General features: G+C 35.1%; 2 protein-coding genes across 4 annotated transcripts in view; one reads left to right on the forward strand and one right to left on the reverse strand.

The window, feature by feature from the left end:
• The window catches only part of LOC121297897 (protein SHQ1 homolog), a 46687-nt gene extending 43317 nt beyond the window's left edge, over nt 1-3370 (reverse strand). For 2 of the 3 annotated variants that reach the window (XM_041224518.1, XM_041224516.1), the window contains exons 1-2: nt 3284-3370; nt 356-420 (exon numbers count right to left, since the gene is read on the reverse strand). The gene's annotated coding sequence lies outside the window, so the exon portion shown is untranslated. The remainder of the gene's footprint in view (nt 1-355; nt 421-3283) is intronic. The other variant, XM_041224517.1, reaches the window with a different exon arrangement.
• Nucleotides 3371-4226: 856 nt separating this feature from the next.
• LOC121297717 (glucoside xylosyltransferase 2-like) lies at nt 4227-15188 on the forward strand. The gene is made up of 7 exons (XM_041224166.1): nt 4227-4649; nt 7587-7776; nt 8414-8545; nt 8836-9087; nt 9361-9484; nt 10736-10920; nt 11548-15188. Exons 1-7 carry the CDS (start codon nt 4375-4377, stop codon nt 11725-11727), a joined length of 1338 nt encoding a protein of 445 aa, XP_041080100.1. The 5' UTR covers nt 4227-4374; the 3' UTR covers nt 11728-15188.
• Nucleotides 15189-16217: the final 1029 nt, after the last annotated feature.

Below are 16217 nucleotides of genomic sequence, written 5' to 3' on the forward strand. Positions count from 1 at the left end.
GGTATGGTATAATTTATAATTCATAAAAACCAATTCCCTGTACAATAATGCCACAGTATTAGTGCATGGAGGGAATATTAGGATTTCCAATGGGGGGCAGTTTGGTCCTCACTGGTTAGCACTACTGGTTTTTAATGGATGTGGATAATTAATTTAGGGCTGGTTCAAAGTTGAGAGACAACTGCATTTTGTGGCACAAAATACAGTAATATGAGATTTCCCACAAAGCCAGGATATGCAATGTAACTAATTGCTTTGTGGTTTTATCACGTTGTGTACTGTTACTACGGAGACCACAAGCACAATCTGAACCCAAGCTTTCAGTCATGAAATGGCTGGTGCACGAGTTACTTACAGATATAGATACCTTTTGTTTTCGGTAGATTATTTCATAGGGTTCAACAGCTTACCAAATATTACCTGTTAACACAAATGAGGAATAACAATCATTAACAGTAGCATACATTTTTGCATTATACAAATTAAAAGGAACACAAACATCTACAACAAAATTAGCCAACCCATAGCAACTACCCCATCTTGTGGCAGAGTTCAGTATGACAATGATCACTACCAATTGTTACAGTAATTACTTTTAATTTATTACAGTTAAAAAAAAAAAAAGCTTATAAACAAAGGAGGGATTACAATCAATATATTGTACTTTGCTAATTCAAATTTAAGATTGCCATTATAACATACCAATATGTAAAGCAAAATTAAAGCAACCTGCAGTATGTTATAATCTCTGTACTAGAGTTACCACAGTACCAAATTCATATCATTTATTGCCAGCAACAATAAACAGTTATGTATAGGAAACTGACAGGTTTTCCTTAAAATGAAAAAATGCCAGACATGTGGTTTCAAGTTTTACTGGAAACCTTTTTTTTTAATCCTTAATTAGCTGTAACATTTAATTTAAAACAATGCTAATTACTGCAGTGAAGCTGATGAAGCAGTGGGTAACTAATGGCCCACAGCAACCATCAAAAAGCTTGATACTTTTCTTTCAGGTCAGCTGGTTTTAAAATTAAATTTATCTTGAAAACAAGGAACAGTAGGACATGTTGGTAGCAGCAGTATCCTTTTGTCTACTATTGGTTCACTTCAGACTCCACTGCTTTCAAATTCATTTTTCAGTATTGTGTTTTATTATATGTTTCAGAAATATGAGAATGATATTCATGAATCTTTGAAGCTACAGTACCCCTTGCTCTAAAAGAGTCGAAACAAAACATTGCCTTATCTAAAGCAGAGACCAACCTCTGTCCCATCTCCAACTTCATGGATTTGTTTAATCAATTCGTACTGTATGTACATTTCTGATTCACTCTTGTTGTGAGTGAATGAAATGAAAGGCCTGCTCAAGTAAGGTTTGTGCGATTCAGCTAAATATACGGCAAACAGTGGGATGTCCAAGTAAAAATCTGATTTAGACCCCATTCACCCTTTAGGCCACCTCAGCGTTGCCTTTTCTCATATGTGTACACTCCAAAAACGAAAAGGCAGCCCAAGGCCGGCCTTAAATATGAACGCAAAGCAAACTTAAGGCTGCCTTTTAGTATCACTTTACCACTCTGATTATGTAGCCGAGTAGCAGAGATCTATATATACACACACACACCATAAAATTGCTACTGTGCTGCACTGAAATATATATATATATATAATATATATATATATATATATATATATATATAATATTAAGAAACATTTGCTACAAATGCCACATTTTAGGCCTGCTTTTCAGTCACATATGTGAACGCAAAAAGATGACTTAAACCGCAAATGTGAAGAGGTTGCAGATCTAAATACGCGGCGACCCTAGGCCAGCACAGTGGTGTGAACGGGGTCTTAGTTACATATATTAGGCCAAAAAAAAGTTAAAAACAGGATCTGTCTTTCCTCCAAACACTGTATGGTACTGCTGGGAATGCAAGTCAACAACCTTCTATTATACGGGCTAGAACTTACTGATGAGGCTCGAACCTTGGTTCCAGGGTAACTTTAGTGTAGTTTCTTTGTGAGATTCTAACCCTGGTTCCGGGGAACTTTAGTTGAGTTTGTTTGTGTGCTGTTTTTTTTTTTTTTTTTTTTTAGAATCCTTGTGCAATTCACAATAAAATTAAATGAAACTTTTGACCCCTTGACCCAATTAGGCTGCAGTTTTTATATGTTGCCTGAAACAACCCAAAGTAAAGCATTTGGTGTAAATCTGAAGCGATATGGTTATTGGTTACTACTTGTGGGTTTTTTTTTTTTTTTTTTGTGAAAATGACCTGTGGACATTTACACACACACACACACAATAATAATAATAATAATAATAATAATAATAATAATAATAATAATAATAATAAAATAACAATTTAAAAAGCTACATCCCACGGGTTCTAATTATTCTGTTTATTCAACCAATGTACTGCACTCCTAGCTTCCTGTAGTGTCTTATCGATTCTTTCTCTGCTTTGTACAGTTTACACCAATAAGCAAGTCTTAAAGACGGTTTATTATATGAATGAAAGCAACACATATGATGCCCTTTAAAGTGTAGTAATCGGAAAATACGGTAATACTAATAGATCCAATGCAATGCGTACTATGCGTTGAAAATGCAAGTGCAACAGTTTTTTGTTGTTGTTGTTGTTTTAAATATAACAATTGAAATACTTATGTGAAAAGCAGCTCTCCCTTAAAATTGTGTGTATTACTAATTGTAGTCTGCAGGGGGAGTTAAAGATCATGCAACAAATGCAAAATAAAAATAAACTACAGAGCGAAGGAAGATGCGTGATATCCAGCGTCTACGGATTTAGTGAAATCCGCTTATTTATCGATATAGCAGGTTTTATCCCAGGAGACAAATGGAGTTAATAGCATCTGACTTGGTAGCGACTGATTTCCATGCTGCCAGTTCAGGGATAACATTAACAAGTGCGTAGTAGTAACACAACGAATAGCAAAGTATTGCGTTACAGAAAATATTTTACATAATAAAACATACAAAATAAACTTACTGAGAACAAACTATTAGCCTGCGTGTACCACATTTTGCTTAAACTTATACTAATATATTGACTATACTTATACTAATATATATGCGTAACGAATGTGCGAAAGTAGCGAAGCCACATTGTTTCATTTTAATATTTACTAGGCCATAAACAAAATATCTGTAGAAAATAGCGTTTAACAGCATAACATAACTACTTCAATAAATAAAACAGCACAGAGTAGTAACAAGATATTCAGGGAAGGTATACTTTTAGCAAAAACATACCTTTACAAGCAAAATGCTTCTGTTTTTTTTTTTTTTTTTTTTTTCCCCCCGGAACTCGTGGATTACAATTCAGACCAGAGCAAGGACCACGCGTGTACCGTATTTATTAGAATATAACACAATTTTATTAATTTATTTTACTGCTCGTGTGTGAGATGTGGGTATAGAAAGAGTTTTGTTGCTGTTGTTTTTGTTATTGTGGTTGTTGAAGTAAATCAGTTACTCTAATATAGAAAAAAAAAAAAAAAAACTTCAAGACTAATATTGTTGATGTATTGATAAACGTATTAGTGTGATCATTTGTGAACAAACATGCATAACTATTCTAATAATTCAGTAAACAAAAGAAAGAAAGAAATAGTGAGTATCAGTGCTTTTTCGAGCATACCAGCAGTACATATTTTGGGTGTGCTGCTATTATTATTATTATTATTATTATTATTATTATTATTATTATTAATTACATAATGCATACTTGACAGCTGGCACAGGTCACAGTGTACCCTGGTTATTTTGGGGTCGCTTTGGCTTAGAACGGTGCGAACGTTTCTGTTGTGCTAATAATATTTCATTGTGGTACTCGGTTGGAGAGTGCGGTTAGGTAGAGTTTGACCAGTCTACATAGTGGCATGCTACTCTGTATAAGTTCAATAATTATTATTATTTGCGCAGTTATCATGGTGTTGCTCTGGGAGTTAATATTGCATACGATCTTTAAATACCATATTTTACGTTTTACTATTTTTTTTTTTTTTTTTTCATATTCTCATATTATATGTATCAGAAGCGTTATGAAAGTAACCGAAGCTAAATATTGTTAAACACGATGCAGGACGTTGTTTTTTATTATTATTTATTTATTTATTTTTATTACGCTCCTTTTATAGATATTAGGATACAGTCCAGAGCCCTCCTCCTCTGAGTAATGGTTTTTTAGGCGTGTGTGCTGTGGCGCTCTGCTCAGTGTTAGCTTGCGCAATGCAACGGGAGATAAAATACTCATAAAATGTTATATCTGTGTTTAATTTCCTACCCACAGCCATGCAGGAAGACTCTGACGTAGTTCCACGGGACCGCAGCCGTTTTTCAAGATGAGAATTCACTGCAAGATTGTAGCGATCATTGTCTGTTTTGCAGTTTTGCTACTTTTGTATCATTTTGTAAGGAATGCTGCAGATGAGCCGCCTTTGAAACAAGTTGCAAAGGGAAACTATTTGCAAACTTCCTCTGGTTTGGGAAACATTGTTTCTGTTGAGTTAGCTCAAAAACCTCGTCCGGTGGCTCTGGTTTCACAAAAACAGCCACGTCCGAACAGAAAATCAAGTAAACTACCAAAGAGAAGAGTGCGTAATCGTGCAAACCCAAGGTAAGATCTGAAGTTATTAAAATTTTGAAAACTTTATAGTTCAGTCTGAATTGGCTGTAGTTATCTCAACCGCGATGTGCTGGATTAAAACATATACTGCATTTTACTGTACGACATTACGCTATATATTTACTATATATATATATATATATATATATATATATTCGGATATATAATATATATTATATAACACATATATATATATTTAATTCATCACGCGTAATGAGTTTACCTAATAAGGGATTTTTATTTAGGACTGTTCCGAAAAGCCGTATTAGGCAAATCTTTTCAAATGATGTACGACATGGGTAGCTGTTTTAACGATTGCTAATCCTTAGGCCATAGAGAATGAATGATAAAATCTTAATAAAAAAGATATTTTTTCTACTAATGAATAACACCAGTAAAGGTGCATCTTATTCATTCTGGAATTGTACTAGTCTTTAAGATATGCATCTCATTTTCAAGGACGTCTTTGAAAACTGCCGCAGAATTACAATCACCCATTAGAAAGAGTCATGCATCCTATTCTGTACCCATAGAGACCAAACGTCAAAAATAAACAAATAAATAAATAAAAAATACGCACCTACGGTCTAAATCTTAAATAGCATTGCAATACTTTTTTTTTTTTTTTTAAATCAACTGCCAACCAAACACACAAATACATGAAAAGTGGTTGTTATATATGAGGGAGGTTCAGCATGATATTTTAATTTGCGCCAAAGACTGTCAAAGGAAGGTACTATCGACATCAAAACTATGATCGAGGAGGTCTGCTTAAAGTATTATTTATTATTATTATTATTATTATTATTATTATTACATTTTTATTTATATGTAATATTTTTCTCAGACGCAATACCAAAGTGTAGAATTTTCTTAGACAATTAAAAGTACCGGTAAATTTATTAAGAAATAACCTACAACGGAAGATGTGGGATTAAGATCTTGGCATGCTGGCTTCAACTGGTTCGGCGTAGAGCCAAATTCACACCTTGACTGCTAATTTAAACTAGGTCACCTTGAGCTGGATTTGTAGTTGGTTAAATCCGTTATTTATTTTGTAGGCCATGTGATCTATAAAATAAATCCCTATAAGAACTAATGGCACAATTCAGATTAATCAATCAGTCAAGAGATTAGACTCTAATGAGGCTTCTATCAAGTATAATGACTAGCACATCAAAAGGTATAGGCACCGTGAGGTTATCTTGACCTACATTAATAGCAAGTAGAATATTATATCATAACACATGCTCATGCATAGTAAAAAACTGCACAATCAGTCCCCAAGATTGAGCATTCAGTAGATGCCAGTGCTTGTAAAAAGTAGGTATCTGTATGACCAAGCTTGACAGTACTGTAGGTAAACTTATATTCATGAAAAGTCTCAAAGCCCAGACTACCGTTTTTGTCTGACTGATCAACTATGACATCGCAATTCTTATAATAGAGATTTTAATATTTCAGAACACTGTAGTGTTTCTTTGGTCTTACATTGCGGAGCAAGCTTTTTCTTTCTTTTTTTTATTTTTTAATGATCCTTATTTCCATGGAAATTATGCTTCCTTTTGAAGATTTCAAAGATGAATCGGGTTGCTGCCTTCAAAAATGATACAAGTCTAATATGCGTAGGGTGGGTGTTTTTTTGTTTTTTCTCCTCTTGCTGCCACGTGTACTGCAAACATGATAATGTTCTGCATCTGTTTTAATATTAATAGAATAGAACAGGGGCATATAGCCATTGTTTAAGTTCACCCTTGGGCCCTTTTTAATGCTTACCATTAAATATAACAACTTAACTCTTTGCATGAAGTATCACTTACAATGTGATTGTTTTGGTATTATGTACTTGATTAATTATAAGACAACTTCTTACTTCTGAAGGGGGGAAATAAATGTGCATAACTATGCAGGCCCTCTGACACTGTATCACTGATTTGTAGTTTATAAAATCTGCATCACCCAGTTTGAAGCTAGTTTCTGTCACAAATGACAAATGTGACAAGAGGATTCATTGGAGGAGCTCAGTTGTCCAGTGCTGCACACATGATTGATGTCACAATTGAAGATTTTACAATTCTCAACCATGAGAAATGCTAACTCATATCCTACAGGTTTTCAAATCTCTTGGCAGATGGTATAGTGGTGTAAGACGGATATAAGCTGTGCTGACCCACACTTAGCCTATACACTCAATTGGTTCTTGGAATATTACTGGTGTGACAGTCTAAATCTTCTGTTCCCTCATTGTAGTTGTAACTAAGCAGTGTTATCTGAGATACTGCTCTGTTGGTGTCCTCCCTTTTTATCTTTGCAAATTCGACTCCCAACAAAATATGAGGTCAGTGTTCCACACAAAGTTGTATTTTAAGGACTTCAGAAAATAATTAAAGCTAGTTTAGTTTCCTTGTAGCTGATAGATCCTAGAACTTTGTCCCTGTTAAAGTATCCCAATGACTGAGCACAAGCTGTCTTGGTAACCCTTTCCATACACTTACCACTCTGAGAAAACACAACACCAACTACTGCTATAGAGGTAGGAGAAAATAAAAATGTTAAATGAGAAATTTCCTCTCAACTTCTGAACAAAATTCTTTAGAAGCGGAGAGGGAGGGAGGGAGAAGTGGGGTTTGAATTTTAGTGCAGTAGTTTACAGAGTTCATAGCTGGGTTTATCAACTGATCAAATGCATGCAGCCACAAAGCATCGGACTTTGGACTCGTACAGTTTTATAGTATTTTTGGGATTTCTCTGCAGTATGTACACTGACTGACTGGCTGAATGGATGTATTGGTCTCTGATCCCCTATGGAATAAATTAGGTAATCTAATCTGGGAAACAAATCTAAGTGAAAATAATGTTGTTGTTTTTTTTTCCCTCATTCTCCAAGTCACACATCAAAGCGATAAGTCTTTTCTGTTATACTTTTAGGGGACCCAATGAACCAAAGCCTCCCCGCAAGCCAGTTTCTGAGGAATGGATGCACCTGGCCGTGGTGGCCTGTGGGGATCGTGTGGACGAGACACTGACCATGCTGAAATCTGCTGTTCTCTTCAGCATCAAGAAGATCAAATTTCACATCTTTGCTGAGGATTCCCTAAAGCCACAGTTTGAAAAGGGGGTAGGTAGGCAGTGTGTGCAAACTGGTAATTGTAGAGGAATATTTTTAACAAATCTTAAATCGACGGAGACAAACTATGTAGAAAACTTGTAATGGAGGACTATGCCAATATACTGCAGTGCTTTCTTTTAAGGGTAAATCTGTTCATTTTTTAAGTTATTATTTTAACCATTTAAACCATATTTTAATAATTTACTGTGTATTTGCATAGTACCCAAAGCTGGGGGGAAATAAGTTACTAAGGCGCTGTTCTTTTATTTTACTGTTACCATCTTACAACTTGCACAGCCAGTAAATGCCTGAAGTTAAGATTGATATTATGGCCTACATCTATTATATTTTTTTCAAAGTTGCCATTTTTGGTATCTGTTGGGTAAATTTTAGGTGCTTCTCTTATACTGGTAGTAATGTTGCATGTAGAATTGTTGATGCCTACGCCTCATGTAGTCTGGCATATTGAGTCTATTAATGGTCTACCCAATGGTTTTCTTTCAGCACTGATTGGCTGAGCAATATCATGCTGTTGGACCCCTAGAGTCGTGTATGCCTGCTACACCACAGCATAAGTGTGTCAGTTTGAATGTTTTTAAAGCTAATGTTCCAACACATTTCTCTTTTTTTTTTTTTTTTGTTCCAGCTGAACAAGTGGCCTCATCCATTTACGTTAAAGTTTCAGTACAGCATCTACTCAATCACGTTTTCAGTGGGGAATGCCCAGGAATGGAAAAAATTATTCAAACCTTGTGCAGCACAACGGCTCTTTCTTCCGGTAAGACACTTTTCTCATTGTGAAAATCCCATTTTCTACTTTTTCTGTCAATTTCTGTGTTGCACCACAAGCTTAGTTCCGCCCTTGCTAGGGATCTTTATTGTCCAAAAGTTGGCAGGACCTTATATCTAATGCAAAAGGCTCTTCCTCTAATGGAACAGTGTCACTGAAAACATCCGATTCCAACTGAGATCAGACTTCACCTTGGAAGCACTCTTTGATTACTTGTATTGAAGTCGTTGACATGTACTTGCTGACAACATGTGTCTTTTTGTCACTTTGACTGGCAGGTGATCCTGAAGGAGGTGGACTCTCTGCTGTATGTGGACACTGACATTCTTTTCCTGAGACCAATGGACGACATCTGGAGCTTTCTCAAAGAGTTCAATACAACTCAGCTAGCAGCAATGGCACCCGAACATGAAATACCGAAGATTGGTTGGTATAGTCGATTCGCACGTCATCCTTTTTATGGAAAGACTGGTGTGAATTCGGGGGTGATGCTGATGAATCTCACTCGGATAAGAAACACTCTGTTTAAGGTAGGCAGTAATAATATAGGTAGGCATATTTCGGATCCTCTTAATAAACTTCCATTGAAGATGTTATCCAGTAAAAATAAACTGTTTCTTACTGTCGTACGGTTTTTACATGTGCTGCTTTTTTTCACATACTTACAAACCATTTGATCAGATATGCAGTTCCCTTTGCTTTATGCACCAGGGGACACTTTGATTTTGTAATATGAGAAATCCTACAATGGCATCCAATAAGTGTAAACTGATAATGTTACTTGTTAATGTTTTACCCTGCAGAATAGCATGATCCCAAGTGGGCTGGCCTGGGAGGATCTCCTGCACCCTCTGTATCAAAAGTACAAGAATCATATCACCTGGGGAGACCAAGACTTGTTGAATATCATATTCCATTATAATCCAGGTACATGTATGGGCATCTTGTTGGAAGGTTTGTTTAAACAGTGATGGTAATCAGACAGTCATTGCAAAGCAGGTTGACTTAAAGTTATAATTGATGTTAACAGGTTTAAAGGACTGAAACATTATGCACCATACTCCACAGTACAAGTACACTAGAAACCTAGGTATTTAATGTCCACATATCCATACTATTTTAATGTCTTACCTGATTATGTTATTTGGGTTTAGTGCTTCTGCTTAAACCTTTTTTGAATAGAGATGTTCCATTTAGAAACTCACCGTTATAGAAGGGGCTGAAATTGCACACCCCTTGTGGTTATTTCCAAAACCACCTCGCTTCTGAAATGCAGAAGTTAGGAGTCTTTTTAGAAGCAGAGCCTATGGTTGAAAGGGGTCATTTAATAAGTAAGTACGCCTAGTAAATAACAATCTACGCAGAAACAGCAATAGATAATTACTCCTAACACACTGGTAAGAAATCATTTTGAGAATGTAAATGATTTTAAAGTATCCAATTAACACCCCTTTTCTAAACGCATGTACTGTAACTTGGTAACATTCCTAATTTAAAAAACACTCTCGTAGATTATAAGGTATGTTTTTTGTTAATAAATGTGGCAGCATGAACGGTGTTTAATCCTGTTTTTCCAACTGAGAGGTCTATTGGCGACAGATTTAAACAGCCCTGAATAATGCAGACGCCCACACCGCACATATGTGACTGTGATAACTGGAGGTGCTGATTACTAGGCAGTGTTATCAAACCTTTGGTGCCAGGCTCTGTTTTGGCAGCCGTTACCTTGTGCCTGGGAGTGATATATGTTGGGATTTAATTAAGACGCTTATTTCAAGTTCAGATAACAGTGAGTGACAATGACTGATAACCAGAAGAGCAACTCATTCTACAAGGAAAAAAAAAATATATATATATATATTATGCACTGGATATATAGTTGATATAATTCAATGTGGCACAGTGTGAAAGCTGTAAAAAAGCCCTGCTGCTTTTTTAAAAATAAAAATTAATATCAAGGTTTTGTTCTATTCTTAGGATGTTATAGTGGTATTTATTTATTTATTTTAATGTTAAAATAACTATGACTATGCGTATGCAAGTGTTAAGATTGTTTTACTTTTTCATTTGCCTAATGGATTATATTCATTTATATATATATATATATATTATATCTATATATATATTATATATAGAAGTAGCCTCATTCATTATGTTGTCAGTGCGACTTTAATACAGTGCCTTTATGGTCCCCTGTCATCTCATTCCCCTGTCAGTGGAACTACAGACCGGACCACTGTATGTACGGCAGTAACTGTGCTGGAGCAGAGGAGGAAGGAGTGTCCATTCTCCATGGAAACCGCGGGGTTTACCATGACGACAAACAGCCAGCCTTCAAAGCTGTGTATCAGGCAATACATGATGTGAGTAAACATACGGAATACTGACAATCAAACTGCCAGAACAGCAGGGCTCTTAAATCAACCAACTGACATGTATTCAAATGTTTATTTTTGTGTTTTTTTTTTTAAATAAGTGTGTTAAGTTGGCAAGGTTGTAAATTATTTGAGAAAATGGCCCCATGTCTTGACGTAGTAGCAAACTGTCTAAGGTATAACAATAAGCTATCTGTGATTTGCGAAGCCTCCTACACCACGTTATATAAGGATTAGTAATAGTATGAAAATTGTTTTGGCCCAATTGTACAATATTAGTAATTGATGGAAGGGGACCAAAAGGATTTTTTTTTTTTTTTTAAACTGGATGTATTCTAAAGTTAAACAGGTTATAGTAAAGTAAGAAATATTCATTGGAGCTACCCCCAGACTTAACTCTATATAATAATAAAAATTGACCGATGTGTTGTTTTGAACTTTAGGATGATATGGAGCAAATTAAATTAACCTATTTATTAATGGCACAGTTCATTTTGTTATATCTACAGTCTAATTGTCTTACTAATTCCAGGCCTACATCACAGAATAAGGTTCAAGGCATTAATAACCAAACCACCTTTTAAATCTTAATTTTTGTTTTCTTTGTGTTTTTAGTATCCTTTTGAAGGTAACTTGTTCCAGCTGATGTTCTCTCCTCTCCAAACAAAGTTTCTGGAAACTGTGAATACGTTGTGTGGTCGTATTCCACAGGTGTTTCTGAAACAAGTTGAGAAGACAATGAGGAAAGTGTATGAGAGACGTGTAATTGTCCACCTGAAACACCGTCAGAACTGAAGGGACATTCCAGACTTTTCTACAGACTGCAAGCAAATGCAAAGGCAAGTTGTTTTTAAAGCCTGCAAACAAAGACGACTGCTTAAGCTCAGAATGGAAGCACTTAGTCCTCTCTCTCCCAGAGAGGAACTCAAATGGAGTGCAATATGAAGAAGCCGAAAAACTGATTTTGTCAGCCCTTTAGCACAAAATCAGTATCTTTTTATTTTTTTCCCCTGATACCGCGTAAAGTTGTATGTGAGTCGTACAACAAATTAATTTTATTTTCAGAGAGATGTTCCAAGGCAAGGAAATATAAGCAATCGGCATTTTGTAGACCTGAAAAGGTATTTAAAATCAGTCCATCTTAATAGCACTGGGAAAGCTACTGTACAGGCCTTAAGAGCTTTACCACAGGTGTACAGGGAATGGTGTAAGCTACATAGTTCATATGACTGACAAACAAGTATTTTATTAAATACATACATTGATTATTCTTTGCAGTTGAGCTAAACTGCCAGATTTGGTAATAGAGCACAATAGTGTAACTGTAGAGTGTAAACAGCCGACATCTGTTAATAACAGGTTAACTGTCTCTACTGTACACGTAAGAATTCATCTCCTTACATAATCTTTAAAAATTGCAACTTTTTGTATTCCATTGCTGGTAAAAATGACAGAACTTGCTTTGGCAAACAGTGCACTTTGCTGGTGCATGTATTTCATGAAAGTAACAAGGAATACCTCAGGAAATTGTGTATGGAATTTGTTGTACCGTAATTGTAATTTAAATAGTGAAGCTGCCACCTGTTCTCAAGACACCCAAAAAAAACCCCAAAAAACACACATACAAGAAGCTCATCATATATAATTTTAGCATTAGAAGTTTAGATCTGCTTTAACTGGTGCTAATTTTTAAGTGACAGAGTAGATGCATATTTCATAACTTATGCATATGGTGCCATTACTAGAGTATACCATCTTTTTTAGGGTGAGGGGTAAAAATGGCAACATTCTGTAGCTACTTTAAAACTAGCTGTGTGCAATTTAAAAATGTTTAGGAATTGTTATTTTCCAAATTACTTTGTTCAGAAAATCACACTTAACATACTGGTAGCTATTGTGTTCAAATAGCTCACTTTTAGTCTTTGCCAAATGTTTGCAGACTGCCATTTAATGAAGAAATGTGCAGAATAATGTAAAATATTCTGTTTAGGCAGGCATACATGGTCAGATCCAGTGGAAAAGCCATAGTTAATAATAATAATAATAATAATAATAATAATAAAATAACACCTTGTTTCCCACTACTCTTGTGGCATTTTCACTCTCTCAAAACCATGCCACATTGTTTCCACAACATCTTTTTATATTACGTGCTGTGGTAGTATTGTGCATTGCCAGCCTGATACGATCACAGTGGAGTGAGAGCACAAGGCCATCACAGTGTTGTGGAAACAAAGACATTTCAAACAAGGCCCCAGTATTCCACCTGAAACTTTGTTTAATGCGGACTTTTAAAAGTGTTTTAGCTAGAACTAGGGTTAAGCTGCTTTGGCAAAAATTTCTTAACAAAAAGCTTCCCTGATTTGAAATGGATATTTTAGTAACTCTGGATATTGTAGTAAATATTATGTGATATTTGTTTACATGGACTTAGGAGTGCTCTTATTTGTTGTTGATATACATCCACAATTGATGGTTTTAAGAAGGATCGCTGTCCTGGACAGACTGAAATACTTGTATTTAGGCTCGCTACTTTTTAATTTTAAAATCGGTAAAGCTCTTTGAATTCCCCATAAAATCAGAGTTCAATCAAAATAAATTTACATAGGATAAACACTGGTAAAACAACTCTTGTGTTTATTACAAAAAAATAATAATTTTGAAATTATTTTTAGTTTTTTTTATCCCATAGGTGAACAGCCACTTTAGACAAGTTACAAGAGACTGAATTCTCTTTTATTACATTTTCTTGATCAATTCAGGCAAAACTTTCAGACCAGATTATAGGTTGATCCAATTAACCACCAATTTAGATTTCACTGTGCTCTAATATTCATTTTGCTGGTTTTCTCAGCAAGAGTGCTTTCATAAAGCATTTACCACAAGCATTTACTCGTGAAACTTGCACAAAAGGACCTCAAAGCCTGAAAGAAATCAAATCACTTGGTATTTGAAAACCACTACGACTGACACCAGTATATCTATGTTCAAATTATGCATACTAAGCAGCTGGAACCTTTTTTTATTGCTACTTTGTTCAAGCATCATTAAACATTTTTGTCAAATGGTCTGTGGGTCCTGACAAAGACATTTCTGCTATACAATTAGTGGCAGCAGCATTGCAGCCTGCTTTGCTTTCAGTTACAGTTGCTTTCCTGACTGTGTCATACAACTTTAAACCGGATTCATACATTAGTTCATCTCTGATCTTAAACAATTTTAGGACATCAGTGATCACAATTACTGTTAGGTGTTACGAATAGGGATATAGGGGTATGCCTACTTCAAGCACTTTGCATATTAGTAAGACGCTAATAACACCTACATTCTTATTCCTGAATTGTTTCTTTAATGCTGGTCTACAATGTGTTAGCAAAATGTTAATTTCTTACTGTATTACTTAATATTATGATTTATTTCCAGTGAACGTCGCATATGTTTTTTTTGTTTTTTTTAAAAGCTTTTTACAGGATTACCTTAAACACCAATGTTGAAAATATAATCTCTATGAGATTCCTGTAAAATGTGTAACTGAACAGAAGAAAGACTGATTCCCTTTTTCTGCCACTTATGCTCCAAAGCTGTAACAGAGTTTGAAGATGTTGCTTTTTGTGGTAAGTTGTCCCCACAGCTAAAGCTACATTAGTAGAATGTAAACAAACTGGACTGTCAGCAGTTTGGCTTTCTGGTAGGTGCTGGGCATAATAAAATACAGGATTCAGGGGGACTTAGAACACATCTCGGAGTATCACTTAATGTTTGGAGCAGTGTTAGGAAGAATTTAGTAATATTTGAAAGAATATGAACATCTCTAATGGACATCAAAATATTCCAAGTTGTAGTTTTTGTGTATTTAAAAAAAAACAAAAACAAAAAACACTTTAATTTAAAGTAAATCTATATTAAGTGTATGAAATAGCCTGAAGCACATAGTGTTAATGTTGAATAACTAATACTATGTAGTTCACTTGTTCTGCTGCCTAAAAGTATATTTATTTTGCCGTAAGCTATTGTGTTATGATTTTTGATATCTGCATACATTCTCATAATGTTGTGATTTAAATGCAGTATTGCTTGTCGTGAGTTCTAACTGGAAATGTACACAATCTCACAAAGGCAACATTCTTGTGTATTTTGTACTTTTTTATTATTATTTTTTTTTAATGTGAAACGTGCACAAAACATTTACATCTCCAAAGGAGAACAAACTTAAGCTTATTGTCAGTTTTACTTTTGTTAAAACATTTTTTTTTTCTGAAAACAGATTTTGTAATAAATATGCATGTCAAGTGTTTTAAATACAGCTGCTGTGTTTCATTGTGTTCAATTAATGTATACTGCAGTTGTGCTGCTCTACGCTGTGTTGTATTTTCACCTACCGTTATACCTGTTCACTTTAACATGATCCTATTTGCATACTTGTAATGCCGATGTAGTATCAATCCTCAATACTGTATTCAAAAGGACACACTTATTATTTTCAGGTAATTATTTATTCAGTGTGTATACTTTAACTTTAAATACTATGCACAAAGATATAATACATAGACAGAGTATTCAACTTATTTTTTTCTATAGATGTCATCCTAAGCAAGACATTTCAAGAAACAGACAGGTGGCTAAGTGCCAGCAAAAAACATAAATTGCTCAGCTTTTGCGATACGATCAACCAATTGAATATCTGCATTGTCTCTGTCCAATCATAAGTTAGCTGGGTGCAGGTACCGACTGTAAGTTTAACCAATAGGAGAGTCAAATATCTGCCAAGTTTTACACAGCTGTCCAATCATTATCAAGCAGAGGCCGTTCACGGTATTCTGCATGAAAATTGAAAGCGGGTGAGTAGCCAATGGGAAAGTGAAAGATCTGACAGCTGTCCAATCATTCGTGAGCAGAGGCGGGGTGTTAATATGCCGGGTAAGCACTGAATTTCATCGACTGTTACTGAAAAAAATAATACATTTTAGAATTTAGAATTTCATTTTCTATCTCTATTTTTTATTTTTATTTCACCATACAAGGTAAACACCGTAGTATATTTAGTTACGAATCCACTTTCTCTGAATAATTGTACTGCAGATGAGCGGTCTTTAAAACGGAGTAGTGTTGACAAATTTGTCAACTGGAAACAAAGCGAGACGCTATCTACACTTGTATTTACGGATATCTGTGTAAACATGCTATTTACTAATATTTGCATTGCGTATTTTATATAAATTATTTAAAGAATAAGCGCAGCACGCACAATTGCTACGTAAGACTTGGCCTTACCAGAGTGAGCCAAG

The sequence above is a fragment of the Polyodon spathula genome, chromosome 23 (genome assembly GCF_017654505.1).
Source record: "Polyodon spathula isolate WHYD16114869_AA chromosome 23, ASM1765450v1, whole genome shotgun sequence".
In the NCBI taxonomy this organism is placed as follows: domain Eukaryota; kingdom Metazoa; phylum Chordata; class Actinopteri; order Acipenseriformes; family Polyodontidae; genus Polyodon; species Polyodon spathula.

What these genes read in the sequence shown, in the direction of transcription:
- LOC121297717 (XM_041224166.1), top strand. Translation starts at nt 4,375, where the DNA reads ATGAGAATTCACTGCAAGATTGTAGCGATCATTGTCTGTTTTGCAGTT. An exon ending in CGTAATCGTGCAAACCCAAG is followed by an intron (nt 4,650 to 7,586) that starts GTAAGATCTGAA and finishes TTATACTTTTAG; the next exon opens with GGGACCCAATGAACCAAAGC. An exon ending in TAAGAAACACTCTGTTTAAG is followed by an intron (nt 9,088 to 9,360) that starts GTAGGCAGTAAT and finishes TTTACCCTGCAG; the next exon opens with AATAGCATGATCCCAAGTGG.